This window comes from Pteronotus mesoamericanus, unplaced genomic scaffold, assembly GCF_021234165.1.
Source record: "Pteronotus mesoamericanus isolate MK-2021 breed Mesoamerican mustached bat unplaced genomic scaffold, CSHL_Meso_final contig_42, whole genome shotgun sequence".
NCBI lineage: Eukaryota > Metazoa > Chordata > Mammalia > Chiroptera > Mormoopidae > Pteronotus > Pteronotus mesoamericanus.
This window is the reverse complement of record NW_026555157.1, coordinates 2301784-2324726: the sequence shown is the minus strand read 5'-3', so window position 1 is coordinate 2324726 and position 22943 is coordinate 2301784. Positions and strand designations below refer to the sequence as shown.

Here is a 22943-nt window from a genome sequence, read left to right as displayed (position 1 = left end):
ATTCTGTAGAATCTTATATTATAAATCACATCCATCATGTAAGAGAAGTAAAATATCTATTTTCAGTACCATTATTCAGCACCACATCCCCTCCAGTTAGAGAAAGAAGCAATTCTTTTAAACATCTTTATGTTGTAAGGCATCAATAACAACTCATGAGTAGGCAAAGGTTTGCTATTATTTAATCTTGGAAGAACACTGAAAGAGAAAGGAAGGGAACGTGGGCAGTGTGGAATGTAGGCAGAACTCCTTTAACAGCTGAAGGGGAAACTGGCTGGGGCTAAGGTTACACATTTCTGTTCAGTAAGGGTATCCATGATGATAACTCTCATGATGACGGTAGTCATCCTGGTAACCATCCTGGTATCCTTGGTGGTAACTATGGTAACCATAGCCTGCATACTCATCTTCTGGGCAGCGCATCCCCAGTGACTGCTGAATGGCCATTTCCTGTCTCCGGAGTTGCATCGAATCAATTAAATCGTACACAATCACCATGGACCACATTGGGGAAGGATACCAGGATTTTACATTTCCATCTTTTCCAACTAGAAGCATGGAGAAGTACTCAGGGCTCACTTGAAAATAGTTCCGGATGTCTTTCACCAAATGGGCTGGTACATCTTCTCGCTCAACAACAGAGCTCCCTAGAATAGGGTTAGGAAAATGTTAGGGGATTAAAGAGTTGGCGCTCAGGAAAACAAAATGAGAAGAAATCACTGTGAGAATAAAGATGGGAATCATGGGTCTATTCTCTTTGGCTCAAAATCCAACTAAAGAAGTTTGCTGTTTTTTCCTACTAGAAATTAAATGTCCCTGTAGTTCTGCAATATTATTAGTGTCAAACTTTGGGGCATGTGATCTCTCTTTCATATGAAAGTTACAAGATATAAAACCAGTCCCTTAATTTAATCCTGGCAGGATCAATTTATTTAAAATTTGTCACTAACAAAATTATATTATTTATACTTTGAGTTTATTTCCAATTAGCTTAGCTAGTTCTTTGCAATTACAATTTTTCTTTTGATGCTGTTGTCTGTATTAAAAAAACTTATTCTATAGTCTGTATTAAAAAAGTTTATTTTATTGTCAAATGTGAAAAATTCCAATAATGTAAGAGATGGATAGATATATTTAAACTATTATGATTAGTGACACTTTCCAGCACTGTGCCAAAATGTTATATACTTTTTCTTAAGTAAAGAGCTTGCTATTAGAAGGAAGGGCTGGATATGCTTTTTGAAACCTTTAGTAGCAAGTCATGTTCTTTCAGTTTCTCAGAGTCTTTTAGTATATGCCTTCATCTGTTGAAAGGGAATCAATAAGATATAACCTTTGGGCCTCATAGTACCACTGTGAGAATTAAATGAGATAACAGATAGAAATGTTTTGTAAACCATAGAGTCCTATGCAGACAAAAACTTCTAGTTAAGAAAGTGAATATTTTTACTATCACTAATGAATAATTTTATAATAAAAACAATGTTAGTTTTTTCACTCCACTTCTCCTTCCTCTACATTCATACTGTGTGGGCATGCTTGCACACACACACATGCACATCCATGTATGCAAAGGAGGTGGCGTGTACCTTAGAGGTATACCCACTACTTGCATATAATTTACAATGTAACAACTGAACTTAACAGTAGTTCACACTGTTATTAAAAAAACATCATACCATTAATCGGGAACAGTTCTAAGACTCCCCCAATTTCCTCTCCAACACCTAAAAGCTTCAGAATCGTTATGTGGCGCAGACCTGAGAGAAAAAAGAAAGCCATAGAATTATGGGAAAGGACTCTAAGTCATCTTTTACTTCCAAAGACCAATGTCTTACAATTTAAACCTCTTAGAACATAATCTGATTAGATAGAATAATCTATTTCTTAATTAGTCCATAAGAAAACACTTAAATACTTTTAAAACCTTGAAGAAGACCAATTGCAGACTTCAAAATTGACAACAGGTCAGTGATTTGTTTTGAGGTGTTTTTTGTAGATTAAAATAGAAGAATTTGCTCTTAAACTGTGATAAAACAAAAAAAGTCATCAAGACATTAAAATATCTGAGATGGTATAATCTGATTAGTGTTCTGAAAAATGTCAAAAACACGGATAGCTCTCAGAGGAAAAAAAAAATGAAGATACCATTCATTGTGATTGTTAAAGAAATACTTCTGGCTTCCTTGAACAAAATTTGTCTCTTAACAGGCAGTTTCTTATCACTTATTTAGAGGATTCAGAGAGGGCAAGAAACACTTAGGCAAGCACAGTTTGCTTCCTACCCTCAGCTAAAGTTTCCGGAAAGGAGAGAGGTCATGCCTTGGTAGCTCCTTGCAATTCTTTTGAAGACGAAGCACACATGAAGGGATTCAGGAGAAAGAAACAGGAGGGCAAGGGGGCTGTCAATTCATCCTGTCAAGACTCTATGGTTTAGACAAGATCCCGGCCTAGGCAGGGTAATAACTTGGAACTGATAATATGAATACTGATGGTGTTTATTGTCCTGGGGAGAAAACGGAAAGGCACCATGGGAGGCCTCTTTTAAGGAGGAGCTTAAAGCAAGTGTTATTTCAGGAAAAAAAAGAAAAGTTTGTGGTCTTTACTTTTCTCCCACAGAAGTGAAACATTCTGTTCTATATGTTGTTGAGCTGTGTTTCCAACAGGGAAGATTATGAATTTAATTATTCCTGAAAAACATGATTTGTTCACATTTCCTATGTATTGTAAACAAAAGAGGTTGCTTACAGTAATGTGACTTTAGGTTCTGTATGCAGAGATTAAAAACACCACCTAATAGCTGCTGCAAAGATGTCTTTAGAAAATTGTCATGATTTTATTTATGTTCTTATTGTGAAGGGTCATTAGCTACTCTAAGAACTTCTGTTTTCTTGCACCATTGTGGTTATAAATAATTTAAAATATGCTTAAGAATAGTGGCCCAACCAAATCTTATATATGTTGATATAAAGGCTTAAATTACTAACCTTGACAATAGGAGTATATAAAAAACTGAAATGTATTGATAATTTACAGGTACAGGTACATAGCAAGAACCCAAGCTCTGTTAATATTTTACAAAACTCAACCCCTCCTCTTTGATAATCAAGTACAGTTTTACAACTAACAAATGATACCTCTTCCTAATAGGAGCATCAAAATAGTGCTGATTCATTCCAATAATGAATTTTTTAAAACTGTGGCCCCTTGTCACTTCCCCACACCCATGACTCTCAAAAATCCTTCCTTTGTACAAGTGTATATTAAATGAGATTTCAGTTGTGATTTCCCCTTCTGAAATTGCCATTATGTCTGTGGTTCATCCCTGAACTTGGTAGTAAGTTTTATGTACTATGCATTTTACTTTCTATACATTCATATTCCAAAATGATAGCTATATCTGGCCACTAGAATAATAATGTTTGGTTACAAAAAAAAAAAAAAAAAAAGAAAAGAAAAGAAAGCATGTGTTAGTTTTCAAAACACCGGGCAATTCACTACCAAACCCTCCCCCCCTCAAAAACCAAAAAACCTGTTTCTCTTTGACCTGCTTGTCTTAAAAATAAGGTTCTGTTTAATGATCTTGCTGTCTTCTTGGTGCCTTTTTAAAGGAATGGCAATATAGTATAATGTACTTACATTAATATATTACTTTACAAAGCCATACTTGTTTTAGAAAAGACATTCAATTTGTGAAGAGGCACCCAGTGTTGGTACCAAAGAAGTACCTAAGTAAATGATAATACCCAAGTTTTATAATCTTGAAAATACACATATACATATTCTCAAGGAGAATATACATATGTATATTCTCAAGATCATATATATATCTCACATAATACTGATCACTGAAAGTAAAGCAGCAGGTTTTTTCAAACACTTCAATAAAGAATCTGAGAGAAGAGAATATTGAGAAAGAAAATGGACTCTAGTTGACTAAGGTTCCAGCCTGAAAGCAACTTTATACTTAATATAATTGAGTAAGTGTCTGGGAATCCACAGTCTGGACTGGGGAATATTTGAATGATCTAAGCTTCTATGTTTCATTTTAGGGCTGACCAGGAAGAGAGTTGTGTGGGAAAGCAGTGATGACGAGGCTTCCCACTCACCAAAATTGCATGCCTGACCACTGAGGGCTGAGAGCTGCTGTGAATAGGCCCAGTCTTCATCATTAGGAGCAGAGATCACCAGCAACCGCCTCCTCCATCGGAACCTGGAAAAGAAGCAGGAGGCCACAATGACTGCTTCAAACAACAGAGGCCAGTGTGAGAAAGCAGAGTAAATTTGGCCGTTGGTATTTTCCTACATCCATAATGAAAAATACCGACTCTTAAAAATGTCTTGTAGCTCCTCAAAACCACTAAACTGCACTTCCACATTTCTTGCATTTTTTTCTGTCGTAACTTCACAGTCTGCCTAGTGTGGTTATTTGCATGATATGTCAGGCATGAGTTTGGCCACCATGCCCAATGAGGTCACTCAGGAAGAGACACAACTCTCAGACACCACAAGGACTGGCCAAAATTGTATATCATATTGTAGCAGCAGAAATAAGGAATCAGAAGGGAACTGAGGAAAATTCAAGTTCTAGTATAGTTCCCTAGGGCTTTGAGGGGGGTTAAGAAATAATTATATGGACAAGAAATAGAATGAGAAAAGAGAGCTGCATTTTAAGTAGGTAACAGGAAGAAGGAAACTGGGAAAGTGGCTCAAAGGGTCAGGGAAGGTTCTTGAAAACTCAAAGCTCTATTTGCCTTCCTCAGTAGCTAGTAGTTTTTCCAAAGGCGAGCACAAGTTCTAAAATGTACCCTATTGTATGAGTGAAAACCAACATTTATAAAGTACCCCTATGAAATAGAATGGGGCTAAACCTATAGCTATGGTATTTTAGAATACATAGTAAACTTGTTTCTGCAATTATAGCTCCAACACAGTATGGCAGTGGAAAGAGTTTTCATCTTTTAGCCAGGAACCGTTTTGTCACTGCTATTTTTGGGGGTTCCTTAAGCATGTCTCTCAATTCGTCTAGGTCTTAATTTTTCCTTATTTCTAGAATAAAAAATAGCATCTGTTCCAAAGAGGCATTATAAGACTTAAACCAAAGCTCACAAATGTAAGTTATCCATGTAAATGACACAAATATAGAGCGTGTCTTCATCTGCAGGCTCCTAGATGTAGAAGTTTGTCCACAAAGAGGCCTTGAACACTGTCTATCTCACTGCCATATGATAACTGATCTAACCCTTGTGTCTGTATCATTTTATAGTTCAATCTCTACTCAAAATGTCTCCCTCATTAGAGCTCTGTGAGCGCACGGCATATTGTCTTCATTTTACAAGTGACAAAATGAAGTTTAGAGAAGTGAAGTAAATTGCCTAACTAGTAAATCGAAGAGGTGGGACCAAAATACAATTTTCCCTGACTCCCAGGCCATGGTTTCCGTCATCTACCACCCTCAGCGATCCTGCTGCCAGGGTCCCTGAGAGGGGGGAGGGAGAGAGAGTATGCAGCCAAGGGCAATTGTGTGGAGTTGTCTCAAATTCTGCCTTCACTAGAGAAGGGGTTCTGCTCTCTGCCTTCAGTGTAGGCAACTATAGCCTGTTTGAGCACTCACTGAGCTGGAAGCCAGCTGATTTTACTCATAGCTCCTCTCCCTGTGCCCCTTCCAGCCTCAGAGTGAATATGAGAGTTTTCAACCCAAAGAAAATGGCCTCTTGGGGGAATAGTGGTTTGGGTGAATGAGAGAAAATGATAGTCTGATGAAATACAACCTCTAAATAGACGCCTGTAGCAAGGCTCGCCAAGAATTGCTTGCTGTGACATTACATTTGCTTCCTCTGCTTATTTTTCTTCAAAGGGAAAGAAAAACTAAAATCTCCACTGAGGATAGGGAGATGAATGTGTTTGGCAGAGAGACAGAGAGAGGAGCATCTGAGACTGTCCAAGGTTTCCTGGGAAAAGGAACAGTGACTACTGTCGGATCACAGACATGGTCTCCTGCACTCTCCCTGCTTCCTTAGGAGACATGCCAGACCAGCACTGGCCTCCCTACCCCCCACCCTCCAGAGCCTCCAAACCAGGCCAGCCTTCCTGGCCTCACACAGAGCTCTAGGGTATCCTGGAGGGAGCTATTTTGGGTGAGGTATATTTTGGCTTGTTTACCTGTGTGCACCACTGAATGCTGTCCTGATTGCAGAGGGATGGGGTCCGAGACTCCGTGTCGCAGACACACCAAGAGAAGGTCGGTTTTCCCACAGCCCTTCACATTAAGATAAAAGTCCCCAGGTTGTGACGCTGAAGGAAATAACATCCATAGGATGTAACGAAAGATGTGCACGTGACCCAGATCCTTATTTTGGACAACTGGTTTTTCTGTCATTTTAGTTTCTCAGTAAATAAAAGTTCTACAAGCTATGGATATGTTTGCTTCTCTTGACTGGCATTCCAAAATTAGTGTGTGTTTGCCCACTTTTTGGGGATTCTGTGTCACAGAAAGGTAATTATAGCCTGAAACAGATGAGTGTCACTAAAGGTTAGACTGGCTTCAGAGTCTGGTCAGCTGAAACCAGGCTTTATAGACCCTCCAACAACTCAGCAAATTTGAAGGAAAATTCCCATTTGGATACTGGTTTATTTATATAACCTTCATTTTAAAAGATTTCTTTTTTGGTTCTCTTTGCCTGGGTTTCAATCCTGGGGTGTTTACTCACCTCTCCCTTGATGATAAAATTCTCTAACTAGGAGCTGACTAACTGGCCCTACTACTTTTACTAATATCCCACATTTATTGATTGCTCACTTTGTGCTAGATTCTGGTCCATCATTACCTTTAGTATTGAATTTACCTTTTACAACAATCTTAAGAGTAGATACACTTATCCTTGTTTTGCAAATTAGGAAACTAGAGCCCAAGAGGTGAAGTAATTGGCCCAAGATCACACAGTTAATAAGTGGAGAAGCCAGGAATTAAACTCTGGGCTGTCTAACTCATGCCTTTAAGTCATATACTATTGAACTCTAAATTTTAAGACCAATGATAACTATCAGCACAGTGACTTCAAGAGTTGTGACCATAGTCATGTATAGCCATAGACCATCCAAATTATAATCCTATACCATTCTGAATATCCGTAAGAGGTGTATGTTCCTGAAATAGTAATAGATGTAAGAGCCCATATGGGGTCTTAAATTCTAAGGAAAATATACTTACATAGTGTACAACCCTACCCGGTTCAAAAAACTTTAGATTCAAAAGGCATGTATAATTCTTAAGAATCAAAGATGTGACAAATTCAAATCAGTGATCAATGTGAATGACCATAGCAAGTTTGTGAGTGAATAAAGCTGGGATAATGTCAAGTCTTCCTTTCAGGTTTAAAACTCATGACACAGTGATTATAAAGACACTCTGCCTGGGGGTGGTAAGAAGAATCTCTCATGCCGCCTGTGGCTGAGGGTGTCACGGCTGGCCCAAATCCTTGGTTATAAATAACATCAATGAACTACTGGGTGGTAACTGTCTGTCTAGAGGTTGGGCGACCTGAGTTTACTGGGACAGTTCAAAAGGTATGTATGTATCTTTTAGTCCTGAAAGATTTAGAACTGAAAAGAGAATGCTTTCAAAGAGTCAAAAATCACAGGGATAATATCTATTTCTAAGAAGATATTGATTTTCTTTATATAATTTATGTTCTTGCAAAACTTAAGAGAATTTGGCTTAATAAAATGACATCTTTAAAACTCCAAGTTAGAATGTGTAATTGAGTATTAGGTGTAAATGTATGGTTTTAAGTTGAAATTTCCCTAAGTGTGTGTAGTTATTGGAACATATGAGAGAACTTTAGATTCACTGTGTTTATAAGATTAACTTATTAAATTTATGGATCATTTAAGTACTCAGAAATTCTTTCAAGCAATTGAAACATGTATATTAAATGTAAAATGTCTGTTAGAAATAATAAAGCTGTTTAATCACTGAGTTTGTAAACAAGATGAAACAGTATTCAAAGCCCATTAAAACTGATAGCTAAAATTTCCTAAGTAGTAAATAGAATAATAAGATTCAAAAGTCTAACATAAACATTTAAGGGAGGACTAAGATCCAAAATAAACTTTCAAAGAGTCTTTTCTGCCAGGAAGGAAGGAAAGAAGGGAGGAAGGAAGGAAAAGGTGAATGTAATGGAAAGAAAAGGAAAGGAAAAGAATTTTTTTAAAAAACCCTCAAGGACAATAATGAGCTTTTATTATTCATCTTCTAAGTCATTGCCATCTAGAGAGATGGCATTGGACCAGAAGTTAATGTTTCAGTGGCCTCAGGACTGAGCAAGAAGCCATCTGCCCAGTGGAGTCCTAGAAGCCTTTCTCAGCCACGAGAGTGGCATGAACACGGAGTGGAATGTTAGGTCCCTGTGGAGGCATGTTCCCTCCATCTCCATTCCAGAAACGTGCACTGCCCCGAAAATTTGGATGAAGGAAGAACCTCAGATTCCTTTTAGTTCTGAAATCCTGTGGCTTTAGGGTTATCTTCCTTTGCTTCAAACTCTGGGCCTCTGGGCCCAACGCTAAAAATAATTTCTTTATATTTTCAAAAGGAGTATTAGATAAGATTGTGGGCTTTAGGGTCCAGCTTATCCTGGGGCCACTGAGGCCTAGAGCTGACACTAGCTGAGTGATGAGAGAACGTTAGTTATTTAATCTCCATTAGCTTCGGTTGTCTCATCTGTAAATGACAATAGTTACAGTATTTAGATCATGGGATTGTTGTGAAGACTAAATCCAGGAAAGAAGAGGAAGCGCTTGGCACAGGGGTGAGCATACAGAAGGTGATCACAGCAACCCTGGGATGGAGGTAGGGTTACTTACTATCTTCATCCTCATTTGTCAGAGAGAGATTTTTAACACGGTTTAATTAAGAAACATAGGGGCAAAATAGTAAATTGCAGACCCAAAACTTAAATGAATGATAAGTCCTATGTTCTTTACACATCATGAGGTTATCTCCTAAGAAGTTCAAGCCTCCTGAATCTTGAGAAATTCAGATTACCCACTTCTCATAGAATTCTTGACTCTGTGACTCATTTATGGGGACTGTGCTTTATAGACACAAGTAAGGAAGTTCTGCCTAGAATGACACACAGTTAACATGAGCCTTCAAGCAAAGCTCCATTTCAGGAGCCCCTCAGCCACACAATACAGATTGGGTGGTGCTACCCTGAGATCTCTGCAAGTTTGTTTGCTGTGGGTAGAGTTGATGCAGCTTTGTAACTCCTAGGGTTCCCAAAGGCCCTGTAGAATTTTTATCCATCATAGGGGAAGGCATGGAGAGGGGAGGACATGAAGAGATTTTTTTAAACACTCTTTTCCCTTCAATGGTTTGCAATAAACCACACTCCCTGGAGAACCAGGAAGCTGGGTCAAGAGGATTTCTCCCTTTGAGGTTCTCTTGGGCCTTTTGTTGTTCCCTGCAGAGTTGGGAGGAAGTAGAAAATCAAGCACAGTGTTCTAGGTCCTGTTTGAAACTAGAAGATGCCTAAAAAAAATATGTAAAATAAAAATGCTATATACAAAGCCCTCCAAATTCACTGACTGAATAAATTAACCTTCACAGGTCAGAATCCTATATTCTGTGCCAAAAGACAAAGAGCAGAAAAGATTTATCCCAAGCCGCCAAATCAACATTCAAGCTTGGAGCTGACCCCAGCCAGCCTGTGACCAGGGCCAGTGACAGAGGGCTGGGAAGCAGACAGACCTTTCACCAGGGAGGGTCACTGTCTGCACATGTCTGCTCTGTGTTTCCTGGGCGCTTTCATCAGCTCACCCAGAACACATTTCTGCCTGCCCGCTCAGAGACTCCAAAGGTCATGTACCTGGATAGGAAGTTTTCCAGCGATTGCTTCTTGTCTTCCTTGCAAACAATGCCCTCCTTTTTCTGTTTTTCCATGTCTTTGATTCGGGACTGGAAAGTATCGATCAAATCAAACACAGACTTCATTGCTATAGGCACCTCATAGTATTGCTGTTTAAGAAAGAATAGAAAGTATATAATGTATAAGGACATTCTTTCCCTCTTCTCAAAGGATAGAAAGCCCAGGATAATTCAGGGGAACTCTAGGAAAATCAGAGCCTAGAGGGCTCAGTGATTTACAAACTCTCTCCTCTAATAGTACCTCTGCTGACGTTTTGAACTTCAGAATCCACGAAACAACTGCCACTTACCTTTTATTAGGATTGCTTCTTAACTGCACTCATTTTATTGGAAAGGGTCTATGCCTCCCTCATCACACATATGTTAGGTTCACTTCCCTACTTCTGGGACTAAGCTGAGTCCTGTTTGCTACACAACTGGAGAGAAAGTGATAAAGGCTACATCTAACACAGGAATGGAATAACATGTTAGAATATCTTACCTGAGCAATAAGGGTAATTTTTCACCGGTGGTGGGGGGGCCTCTTCTTTGGCCATTAGAAATCTACATAAACTCTGTGATTCACAGGGATTATTTTATTGAGTGAGAATCACTTAAAATTAGGTCATGTTTCCTTATTTATTCTCAGAAAAGAGTTGGGATTCAAGTTAAAGATAATGAAACTCAGTTTCTTGTAACCCACTTGTCTGAACTTACAACAGCAACCTGAGATGGATTTGGAGGCTGGCTGAGCATAACCAGCATAAGCTGAAGAGAAGCCTGGATGTGGCTAGAGATCCTCAGGGGGACGTTCAGTAAACCACAGGACACGAAAGCTGGTAGAAGCCTTAGGGGTTATCTAAGATTAGAGGTGGGACAACACGTTAGTGGTCGGGCAGCACAAGTACAGAATGAATTAATGAAGGGACCTCTTTCCAGATCCAGAAAAATACTGCAAGTTGAGCCAGCTCTTTGGATAGGCAGCCTTTTTCCTGATGGTTTTCACATCTCCATGGCATGCTCTCAGTGCACTGGGATGGGTAAGACAGAGGACGCCGGGGCCAGTCTGCGTGGATGTGAAGACCGGTGCTAACTAGGTGACGGGCAAGGCACTTAACTACTCCAGACCTCTGTTTGTTCCTCGTAGAAACAAAAGTAGTTCTTGTTATTTGTCTTAGATGTTTGAGATAAGGATTGTAAAGAGTTGAGGTGCATGCTTGGTATGTAGAAAGCACTCTATTAATAAAGTTAGCTATTTTTGTTTTATTATTTTTTAAATTATTTTTCATAGTTCAGAACCTTTGTCCCCTAGCATACAAAGAAAGTAGGCATAAAACCTTACTGTCTTGTCCTTGTTTGATCAGGAGTTAAACTTGTAGGCCTTTCCGAAGTAGGCCTGTGTTAATTCTGGTTTTCCTGAAGCAGAGGCCAAATACTCTACCTTTTATCCCCATGGCCTGGCACATCACGGCTATTCAACAAGAGTCTAATGAATACAAGACATTGATGTTACAGAAGAATTTAGTCTGAATCAAATAGCTGGATCATAGGAGGTCATCCAACCCAGCCTTTTCCAGAGACCACATTTCTGGACACACATTCCATAGACTGGCATGGAATATTTGGCCCATTTTAAAACCATCCTGTTTATAAAATAATTTGTGTTTACTCATATGTTTAATAGACTCACTGACAAAAATTCAGTTGCTGTTCTAAGGAATGGCACCACATTATCCAAAATAGCAACCTGTACCTTGACTTTTAGGTCCACATCTGTGAGCACCATGAAGAAGTCATCATAGGTCATTCCGTACTCTTTCCTCAGTTCACTGATGAGATGCTGGTCTACCAGGTCCTCATCGTCTACCACTTGCATAGGTTTCTCATTATCTTAGGACAAATGAAATGTGAATAAGTATGGGTGTGACAAGATAGAAATCAGTGGGAACACATGGGTAGAGACACTGGGCCTCCATCTGGGGTTAATTAGAAGAGCGTTCATTAGTTGCATACATTTGATTAACATTTTGTTTAAACAAAAGTTTATAAAGTGAATAAATATAGAAGTGAATGAAAAAATATGCTCAATTTAAAAGTCACGTTTCTAAAGATGATCAAGCTCCAGCCTGTCCACCCTGGTTGTAGTAAATCCGTACAAGCTAAGTGAAAGCGAAAACTGCTGGGCCATCCCTGCGAGAAGAGTGCCGCCTCGCCCGGGAGGGAGTCATTGCCCTCCCTCTCAAGGGAACTAAACTGGATGTTTTACATTTTATTTAACTCTAAAATTAATTTCAGTTTTAGTTACTCAGTTAAGTCTATAATCTGCATCTGCTCCTCCCTTTTTTTATAGCATTATTTTGGGACTCAGTGAACCATGTTATTGCCACAGAGAAAAATGAAGTCTGTTCAAACCTGGTATCAGGTTCATTTTAGCTCCAGAAAAAAAAAATTAACCTATTAGTAATACAAATTTTGTAAGTGAATACAATTTTAAGCAATGTTATTGAATTTATGGGAGTTTTAACCATTATTTATTTTCCCAAACATCAAGCCCTAAAAATAAATTATTATAATTCAGAATGGTTTTGGAAGGTGAACTGGGTCAATGGGAAGTATGAACATGGCAACACCTATGCTTGGAAAGCATTTTGGATATGATAGGACAGCTTTATTTGTTCCTCTCCCTTATAAGGCACAGTGCTTCCCTTAACTGTACTAGAATTTTTATCTGCAAAATAATCCCCTGTATTTTTTAAAAATGTGAAAATGTAAAATTAGCAAATATGTGATTGATAGATATATTAGTGACAAGAACCTGTCAGTTATTATTAACATTGTTACCCAATGAATTGTAGTGCAGTAGACACAACCACAGTTTTGCAGATAATGAGGTTATATGGCTTGAGTACCATTGACCCTTACTCTTGTATTACTGCAGAATAAAATGCATATTATGACTTCAGTCTTTGTTAGAAACAAGACAAAAGACAATACACCCACATGTGAATATGCACAGGAAAGGTCCAGCAGGACGTACAGCTGTTAACAACGGTTGTGAGGAGAAACAGAATTTGTCACCCCAAATATGACTTTTTGGGATATTATCTTAAGCTGGTTATTTTTAAGAAATGAGACTCAGAAAACACCTTTTACCTTTTCCCTAACTGCCTAAAGAATTTAGATATTTCTGCGGTATCAATTGTTACCCCTCCTCTTTCATTTCTGATTTTATTTGTTTGGGTCCTCTCTCTTTTTTTCTTGATGAATCTGGTTAAAGTTTTGTCAATTTTATTTATCTTTTCAAAGAACCAGATCATGGATTTGTTGATCTTTTCAACTGTTTTTTAGTCTCTAGGTCATTTATTTCTTCTCTGATCTCAATTATTTCCTTCCTTCTACTTTCTCTAGGCTTTGTTTGTTGTTCTTTTTCTAGTTCTTTTAGGTGTGGTGTTAGATTGTTTTTATTTGAGATTTTTCTATCTTAGGTAGGCCTGTAATGCTAACAATTTTCTTCTCAGGACTGCCTTTGCTGTGCGGCATAGTTTTTGGTTTATTGTGTGCTCATTTTCATTTGTTTCTAGGTACTTTTTGATTTCTTCCTTGATCTCATTGTTAATCCATGCATTATATAATAACATGTTATTTAGTCTCCATGTATTTGAATGTTTTGGGGTGTTTTTCTTGAGGTTGATTTCAGTTTCAGGCCATTGTGATCTAAGAGTATGCTTGATACAATTTTAATATTCTTGAATTTGTTAAGGCTTATTTTGTGTCGTACCATGTGGAGTATGATCCATGTTTATTTGAGATAAATATATTTTGCTTTTTTGGGATGAAGTGTCCTGTAGATGTCAGATAGACCCATTTAATCTAGAGTGTTGTTTAATGCCACTATATCCTTACTGATTTTTATTTTGGTCTGGAAGATCTGTGCATTGTTGACAGTGGGTGTTAAAATCCCTTTCTATGATATCACATAAATACAAAAGATTGCAAAAAATGACTATGAACAACTATATACCAAGAAACTGGACAACCTGAGTGAACTGGAAACATTTCTAGAAACATACAATCTTCCAAAACTGAATCTGGAAGAAGCAGAAAATCTAAATAGATGGATAACAACTAATGAAACTGAAGCAGTAATCAGAAAACTCCAGCACAAAAGAAGCCCTGGACTAGATGGCTTCAGAGGTGAATTTTACCAATCATTCAAAGAACTAACACCAATCCTTCTCAACCTATTTCAAAAAATTCAAGAAGAAGAAAGACTTCCGAATTCTTTTTATGAGGCCAGCATTATCCTAGTTCTGAAACCAGGTAAAGACACAACAAAGTGAAAATAAGAGGCCAACATCTCTGATGAACTACATGGTAAAATCCTCAACCAAATATTAGCAAACCAGATCCAGTTAAACATTGAAAAGATCATACACCATGGTCAAATGGGATTTATTCCAGGGATGCAAGGATGGTACAATATTTGCAAATCAATAAATGTGTTACATCACATAAAGAAAATAAAAGGTAAGAATCACAATATCATATCAATAGATGCAGAAAAAACATTTGATAAAATCCAGCACCAGTTTATAAGAAAAACACTCAGTAAAATGGGAATAGAGGGAGTACACCTAATAAAGACCATATATGAAAAACCTACAACCAACATCATACTCAATGGGCAAAAACTAAAAACTTTCCCCCAAAGATCAGGAACAAATAAAGGGTGTCCACTTTCACCACCTCAATTCAACATAGTATTTAAAGTCCTAGCCACAGTGATCATACAGGAAAAAGAAATAAAAGGCATCCAAAATGGAAAGGAGAAAGTAAAATTGTCATTATTAGCAAATGACCTAATCTTGTACATAGAGAACCCAATAGGATCCATCAAAAAACTACTTGACCTAATAAACAAATTTGGAAAAATAATGGGATACAAAGTCAATATTCAGAAACCAATGGCATTTTTGTACAGTAACAATGAACTATCAGAAAGAGAAACTAAGGAAAAAAGTCCCATTTACTATAACAACAAAGAAAATAAAATACCTAGGAATAAATTTAACCAAAGAGGTGAAAGGCCTGTACTCAGAAAATTATACAACACTGAAGAAAGAAATTGAGGAAGATACAAATAAGTGGAAACATATACTGTGTTCATGGACTGGAAGGATTAACGTCATGAAAATATCCGTACTACCCAAAGCAATCTACAGATCCAACATAATCTCTATTAAGATACCAATGGTATATTTCACAGATCTAGAACTGATATTCCAAAAATTTATATGGAATGGTAAATGACCCCAAATAGCTTCAGAAATCTTGAGAAAGAAGAACAAAGTTGGAGGGGTCACAATACCTGATATCAAACTGTACTACAAATCCACTGTAATCAAAACAGTCGGGTACTGGCATCAGAAAGACACATAGGTTGATGGAACAGAATAGAGAGCCCAGAAGTAAACCCACATCTTTATGGTCAATTAATATTTCACAAAGGGAGCAAGAGCATACAATGGAATAAAGACAGTCTCTTCAATAAATGGTGTTGAGAGAACTGGACTGGTACATGCAAAAAAATGAAACTAGACCACTATCTTACACTGTATACTAGAATAAACTCAAACTGGATAAAAGTCTTAAATGTAAGTCATGATACCATAAAAATCTTAGAGGAAAATATAGGCAATAAAACTTTAGATATATTGAATAACAATATTCCTGTTGATATATCCCCTGGGGCAAGGGAAATAAAGGAAAAAATAAGTAAATGGGACCACATCAAAATTAAAATCTTCTGCACAGCTAAAGAACCCATAATCAAAATGAAAAAGGGAATGACTGCATGGGAGGACATATTTGCCAATAATAGCCCAGACAAGGGTTTGACCTCCAAAGTATATAAAGAGCTTATATGACTCAACACCAGAAAGACAAACAATCCACTTAAAAAACGGGCAAAGGACCTGAACAGACACTTCTCCAAGGAGGACTTTCAGATGGCCCATAGACATATGAAAAGATGCTCAACATTACTAGCCATTAGAGAGATGCAAATTGAAACCACAATGAGATACTACCTCACACCTGTCAAAATGGCTCTCAGTAATAAATCAACAAACAAGTGCTGGTGAGGTGGTAGAGAAAAGGGAACCCTAGTGTGCTTTTGGTGGAAATGCAGACTGGTACAGCCACTGTGGAAAACAGTATAGAATTTCCTCAAAAAACTAAAAAATGGAAAATTACTGCCTTTTGATCCAGTAATTCCACCACTGGGAATATACTGTAAGAATCCTGAAACACCAATTCAAAAGAATTTATGCACCCCAATGTTCATAGCAGCACCATTTACAATAGCCAAGTGCTAGAAACAGCCTCAGTGCCCATCAGTAGATGAGTGGGAGTGGATAAAATAAACTGTAGTACATTTATACAATGGGATATTATGCAACAGAAAAGAAAAGGAATACCTACATTTTGTGAAAGAGTGAATAGAACTGGAGACTATTATGCCAAGTGAAATAAGCCAGTTGGTGAAAGACAAATACCGTATGATCTCACTGATAAGAGGAAACTAATGAATAAAATAAACTAATGAGCAAAACAGAACCAGAGACATAGATCATGGAACAGACAAACAAGTGTAAGAGGGGATGGGGGAAGTAGGGACTGGTTGATAGAAGGAGAAGTAATTATTCAAAGTACATATATGAACAACCCATGGACATGGAAAATGGTGAGAGGACTGTTCATGGAAGCGGGGGGTGAGTTGGTGGAGTGGGACAAAGGAAGAAAATTGGAACAACTGAAATAGCATAAACAATAAAATATTTACAAAAGAATCTAGACATTGGAACTGCTCTAGGAATAAGCTATCATCATAGATAACTATAGTTTAATATGGACTAAGTGTGATAAAAAACAAGGAACCCACTTAGGCCTGTTTGATCAAAGCCTTCTCTGTGTTCCATTGTTAAAGTTGACCCAGCCCAACATAAGTTTGTTTATCAAACTTATGTTTTATAGGTGGTTTGCTTTACCACCTTCATGTGAATTGCCACTTTGAAATCTCAAACACACCTGCTCAGTTTGTCCCTGGGTCACATATTCTTATGTAACCCTTATATGTGCATTAGTAGTAAGTGTGCCCATTCAGTGCCCAAATACAGCCCATATTCGATGGCTAACTTTATTCTGTTAATCAACCTTAAGTTACTTTGACCATCAGGTAAGACAGAGAAACTTAGAAGGATGGAAAGAAAATTATTTTTCTACTCCTACAGTTGTCTCTGGAGAGTGGTAGGAGGTTTAGTGGAAACTTTCATTGTTTACTCTATGCGTGTCTAGATTATTTAAATTTAAACATATTTTACTTTGTGATTAGTAATAATAATGAGAAAAAGAATAAGATAATTTAAAAACTGATTAAAATGTCTTTAACAATTAATATTCTGATTCTAAGACTTTACAAACCAGATTTTATCTTGAACCTAAGAATTAATACTTTTAATGCCCAACATACATTTATTATTGATTTTGTTTATTAAACAAAGTATTTATCTTCAGTGTTCTGAGCTGATTCTGTTTTGGATGCTGGATTCAAAAGTAAGTATGGTTGGACAGGGTTCAAGCTCCTTACTAGAATCAAGATTAGACTATTAGCATCTATCTAACAGATAAAATCACAAAAACTATTGAATGAATGGCTGAGAAAGAAGGGAGTTGGAGATTACAGCAGATATAAAAAGTGGTCCCAATTCTCCACCTCTCCTTGCATCTACACTCTGCCCAGTAACTGCAGCTGCCTGGTATGGTGAACGGGTTGAGCCGTCCTGACTTTTGATTCTGAATTCATCTATTTGACTTGATTTATTAGCATAAGTAACACAAATAGAGGCTAGAAATGGGTTTGCACACTTGGGATTGCTCTTGCCTCTGCCATTGCCATGATTACATATCCACACTAGACTTCTGGAGATCAGTTCAAGACAAGTTACTCTGGTCCCATCCCAGCCACAACTAACGCAGATCAACTGGCACCCAGCTGACACTTAACCTGTGTGAAAGCCCAGCCAAGATCAGCAGAACCACCTAATTAACTTGTAGCTGACTGAAAATACATGAGCAAGCCTAGCCAAACCCAGCCCAGATAAACTGAACCCTACAGACTTGTGACTAAATGAATATTTAATGTTACATGCCACTGAGGTGTGTGGATCTTTATTACATAACTTTATGTGGCACTAAACAGCTGATACAGATATTATCAGGCCCAGCCCAGTCATATTACTGAGGCGGAAATTAAGGAACAGTATGTAGTGCATGCTGTGGTGTGCAGTCCAGATCCTTCCTTTGGACTATGGCTGCTGTGAATGTGAAGAGCTGAATTCCTCTGAAGCCTGCCTTGCTCCAAGTTACACCTGTACTAGGGAACAGCCCATATTCAATGGTTGATGCAGTGTTTGTGTGTTTGGGGGGTGGTTGTGTAGATGTAAATGCTGTTCTCCTTACCTCAAAGTGAACAACTCTGAGAGGTCAACTGCATTGCAATTCAAATTCTCCCTCTCTCATCTAGTATCCCTCATTCCTCATTGGTATTGTTCCTGGAGATATTCCTCATTAACTTTCTGCATGTAAATCTCAAAGTCTCAGAGTCTGTATCTCAGGGAACCAACCTGTCACCAACCCCAGGAAGCAAGCAACTTACTCAAGTTCACATTGCTAGTTGATAACAGAGTAAGGGTTAGAATTCAAATAAAATGACCTCATTCCTTCCCAGTACTCTGTCTACTTTTCCAAAATATGTCACACTCAAGGATAGGGAGGACCCAGGACAAGATTTAAGGCAAACTTTGTTCTACTAGGATATGGTAAGAAATCATTGTCATGCTCTGGTTTTTTCTTTCGACTAAAATATTTTCTGAAACGTTTTGACTGAACATTAGAAATAAAACATTTTGCACTCCCAGCCTAGGGAAATATCTACATTCCAACTGAATGTTAGTGCTGAATTGGAAGATCTGCCAAAGAAAAACAGTAAAAGCACTAAGCTTTTAGCTGGATCCAACTAGGGTGGTGGCCACTCTATGGCAAGACAAAGTCCACCTCTGGCTGAATTCTGAGGGAGGTACATGTGAGGCCAGCTCCTGTCTCCAGCTCCCTGCTCCTGCCACAGGTGCCTGCTATGCTCTGCACTGTCTAAATCAAGACTGGGTGAACAAGAGGCTCTCTGGGAAAGCAACATAAGTTCAGCAACTTGTTGTTTTACAAAGCTCTATAGTCTTCATCAAGGGTTTGCTTTTCTAAGTCTGACCATAAACCGCAATGACACTGCAAGAAAAATTTTCAGCTTCAATTACAATTGTTTCAGGCATTATGTTTGAAGCTGTCATCTGTGACTGCTTCTTCTCTGGAATATCCAAGGTTTCTCCTCCTCCCACCCCCTTATCCCTAAGTCCAGGCCATCCCACCAACATCCCTGGACCATTTTAGTTTCTCCCATTGTTTTGCAAGTTCCTTATCTCTTCTAGCATTTTTTCAAAGTATGGCCCACTGTCTACCTTCATCACGATCACTTAGAGTTGAGGTTAACATTACAATCCTTGGATCCAGACCAATTGGATGAGAGCCAACCTACTTTTCTGGTCCTCTCTTCCCTTCTCTCCTACACTGAAACTTCTGCTCTAGGCCAAACCTAGCTGCAAATCAGAGTCACCTAAACCACATTTCTGAAAAGAGAGTCCTGGACCCCATCCCCAAACTGAGTCAGTATCTGGAGTGAAGAGGGATCCCAGGGGTCTGGTTTTTTATACTTATTTATAGAGTACCAACCCAATAGAAAAATGGTCAAAGGACACTAAAAACAAAATAAAAATGCTCCTTAGTCATATAAACAAATGTTCAGTTGCACTCATAAAAAGAGAAATACAACCCAACACTACACTATGACACCATTTTTCACATACCACTTTGACTAAAATCATTCATAAGTTTGATCAAACACTCTATGTAGAGTTTTGGGGAAACAGACATTTATACATTGCTAGTGGGGCTGTAAAATGATACAACTTGTATAGAGAGGAACCTATTGATATCTACCAAAACTAAATACATTTTTCCACTTGGCCTAACAATTCTACTTCTAAGAATCTACTGTAAATATGTACCCATATACACAGAATGACTAATGTGCAAGGTAATTAATTGTGAAGTTGTTTGTAACAAAATACTGAAAACAATCCAAGCATTTATCAATAAAAGGGCCAGTTAAATAAACTATGGTAGAATCAATCTCATGATGGGTTAATGGATTAATAAAGAATGTGAAAGATGTCTATAAACTCATAAGGAAAGATATCCAAAAATATATTTAATGGAAAAGAGCAAAGTGTTGCACAGCATAAATAATGTACTGTGTTTTGTATAAAAAGAAGAATATAGGTATTTATATTTATTTTCATGTACACAAAAAGAAATCACTAAATGAATAAACAAGGAATCAAAAATATGTTTAGGACAGATAGAAACAGGATAAAGGGGTCAGAAATGGGTGTAAGACTTGTCTGTGTATACATTTTTATGCAACTCTGACTCTGGAATCCAAAAAATGTATTATTTTTAAAAGAAGTAAAAACAAAAAGTACCTTGATGGAGTCATCACACCCCAAAAAAGTCTACTCGGTTTCAAGCCGTCTCCATTAAATTCACCAATCTTTCAAAATTCTGACATGTACAATATCTTTTTTGAAGACTGCAAATGGAAGAGCTTATTCCTCCACCACATTCCTCAAACACTTCAAACATTGGGCTCGTTAGGCACTTTACACTTCTTGATTGTCAGGGCCTGCTCTTGGCACTGATACACTTGATGCTAGAGGTCGCTGAGGGTAGTGGAGTGGGGTGACTGAACAAGTAGGGAACAGCCCCTCTAGCCTCTAGGGCACAGAGTGATTGATAATCAAACACTGAATGAACAGAGGAGGACACTGCAGCCGGTGTCTGGAAATCTGATCACTCACCCAGCCATGCCTCCCAGCACAATGTCAGGATCTAGAGAAGGCAGCTGCCAGACAATGTCATCAGTGACGAACAGAGGAGTTGGGGTAAAGGTCAATTTTTCAGGTGCTCTATAGGGAAAGCAGCATTTCTACATTTTTATTGATCCTAATGGTTATGAAGCTTGTCCGTAAAGAATAATTTTCTTCATAGCAGGATCAAAGACAGAGTAATTTTATGCTAAAATGTATACTGTCATACTCACTCAAAAAGTTTTTTTAAGAAGTCACCTATGAATTCCATACTCATGAATAAGGAATTAACACTTTCTCTCCTGCTTGCCACATTCTATCTCCATCAACTCTTCCACCTCCCTTTTTAGCGATTATCTTCAAACTCTTCTATTTTGCTAAGAAAGAAACATGCTTGCTGCATTTTCCCCTCATTCTCTTTTCATTCTGCAATAAAGTACCTTTAGCCAACAACTTCTTCCTGTCTGACAAACTTTGTCTATAATCCACCTTCTTGACATATACATCAATATCCCTATTGTAGATCTTCATTTTAAATACCACTCACAATTAAGAATGCTGTTATGTGCTAGGTCATTCTAACCCCTCCCGTATGTAACATATTCTGGGCTGGCAAAAACAGATGAGCTTATTATACACTAGAATTTGCTCAAGCCTGAATAACTTTTGTTAAGCTAATGCCTCAAATCTTTAGGTAAGTTTTCTGGTATTTGTAGGTTTATTACCTATAGTTCACATACATTTAACAAGATGGAGCTGGTGGGAGGATAACTCACACTGTAATTGTATGCTTCTAAGGTTCAGTAGAAGCCTGGAAGAGTACAGAACGCTTGATTTATTTTTAAGAAAAGCAAAGCCATCTGATAGATTTCCAGCTGAAAATTGGTCAAGGCTGGAGTTTGGTTCACTGAGACCAGGGAGCACGCCAATTTCTATTTTTCCCATGGCTGACTCCCAGGTTTGGCCAAAAGTACTACATAGCCTTTCTCATAAGGGTAAGCTGGGACATGACACAGGGACAGAAAGGCCTTCCAGGAATTAGACGAGGAACAAGATAAAAGGCACCACAATCCACGTCCAAACTGCCATTCAGTGAGAAGCAAACACCCAAATCACAATACCTGATTTATAATAGGGCACAAAAGAAAACCCCAGTCCCTCTACAGTTCATATTCAATCCAGATGTCTAGGAAACAGCAGAATTAATGATAAAATTTTGCCAAGGCAGCACCAGATGCTTATAACAGAAACACATAGAGGATAAGGTGGGAGATATAATGATGTTTCCAAACAGCCCTGACATAGGAATGAGAATTTTTTTGTGTGAGAGTTGGTGGTTAACACATTTGACACTGGGAACACCTGGTAATGGAGAATTTTCACATCCAGCCAGAACCTGTTTCTGCACTGGATTGAATACCTACTTCCTCTCTAGACATCTGGATTATAGTTGAGCTCACTGGCTCATGCTACTATTTGAAAATCCAGGAAGCAAATGGTTGAATCTCAGTTAACCACAGAACATGTGGCTTTGTAGTATTATCACCAGGAGCAGGAATGCTTGAAGAGCAGTGTGTCAACGTTCTGTAATCAGCAGAAAGCAATTACAAGTATTTTTAAATTATAGGTGCTCTAATCCCTGTGACGGCTCGCTGATCTCCGGAAGCCTGCCAGAACACATGGTGGTGATGACGAGCACAGTAATGGTGCTCACTGTGTGGCGGGTATTTACATATATTATTATATCTTCTCCATAACGTGGAAATACATACAACTATGTTCTAAGCTGAGACTTAGGAAGTAGGTTGGCTAGGGTCACTCAACAAAGAAGTTGTGACTATTTTTGAAGTGGTTTGTTTGACTCCAGAACTTCTTTTGTGTCATCTTTTTGCATGATTATTGTTGTTTTGGTTAAAGAATAGACATTTTATTGTTGTTGTTCCCCCTTCCAAACACACACACAGCACATCCACAGATAAGTCACTGACACGCCATGATTTATG

General features: G+C 38.1%; 1 protein-coding gene across 1 annotated transcript in view; it reads right to left on the bottom strand.

The window, feature by feature from the left end:
- Positions 1-210: 210 nt before the first annotated feature.
- CCDC80 (coiled-coil domain containing 80) overlaps positions 211-22943 on the bottom strand; it is a 34446-nt gene continuing 11713 nt past the window's right edge. Inside the window, exons 4-8 of the mRNA XM_054577307.1 lie at positions 11658-11794; positions 9867-10015; positions 4110-4213; positions 1680-1760; positions 211-647 (exon numbers count right to left, since the gene is read on the bottom strand). Coding sequence (XP_054433282.1) covers positions 301-647; positions 1680-1760; positions 4110-4213; positions 9867-10015; positions 11658-11794 — 818 coding nt within the window. The 3' untranslated portion in view covers positions 211-300. The remainder of the gene's footprint in view (positions 648-1679; positions 1761-4109; positions 4214-9866; positions 10016-11657; positions 11795-22943) is intronic.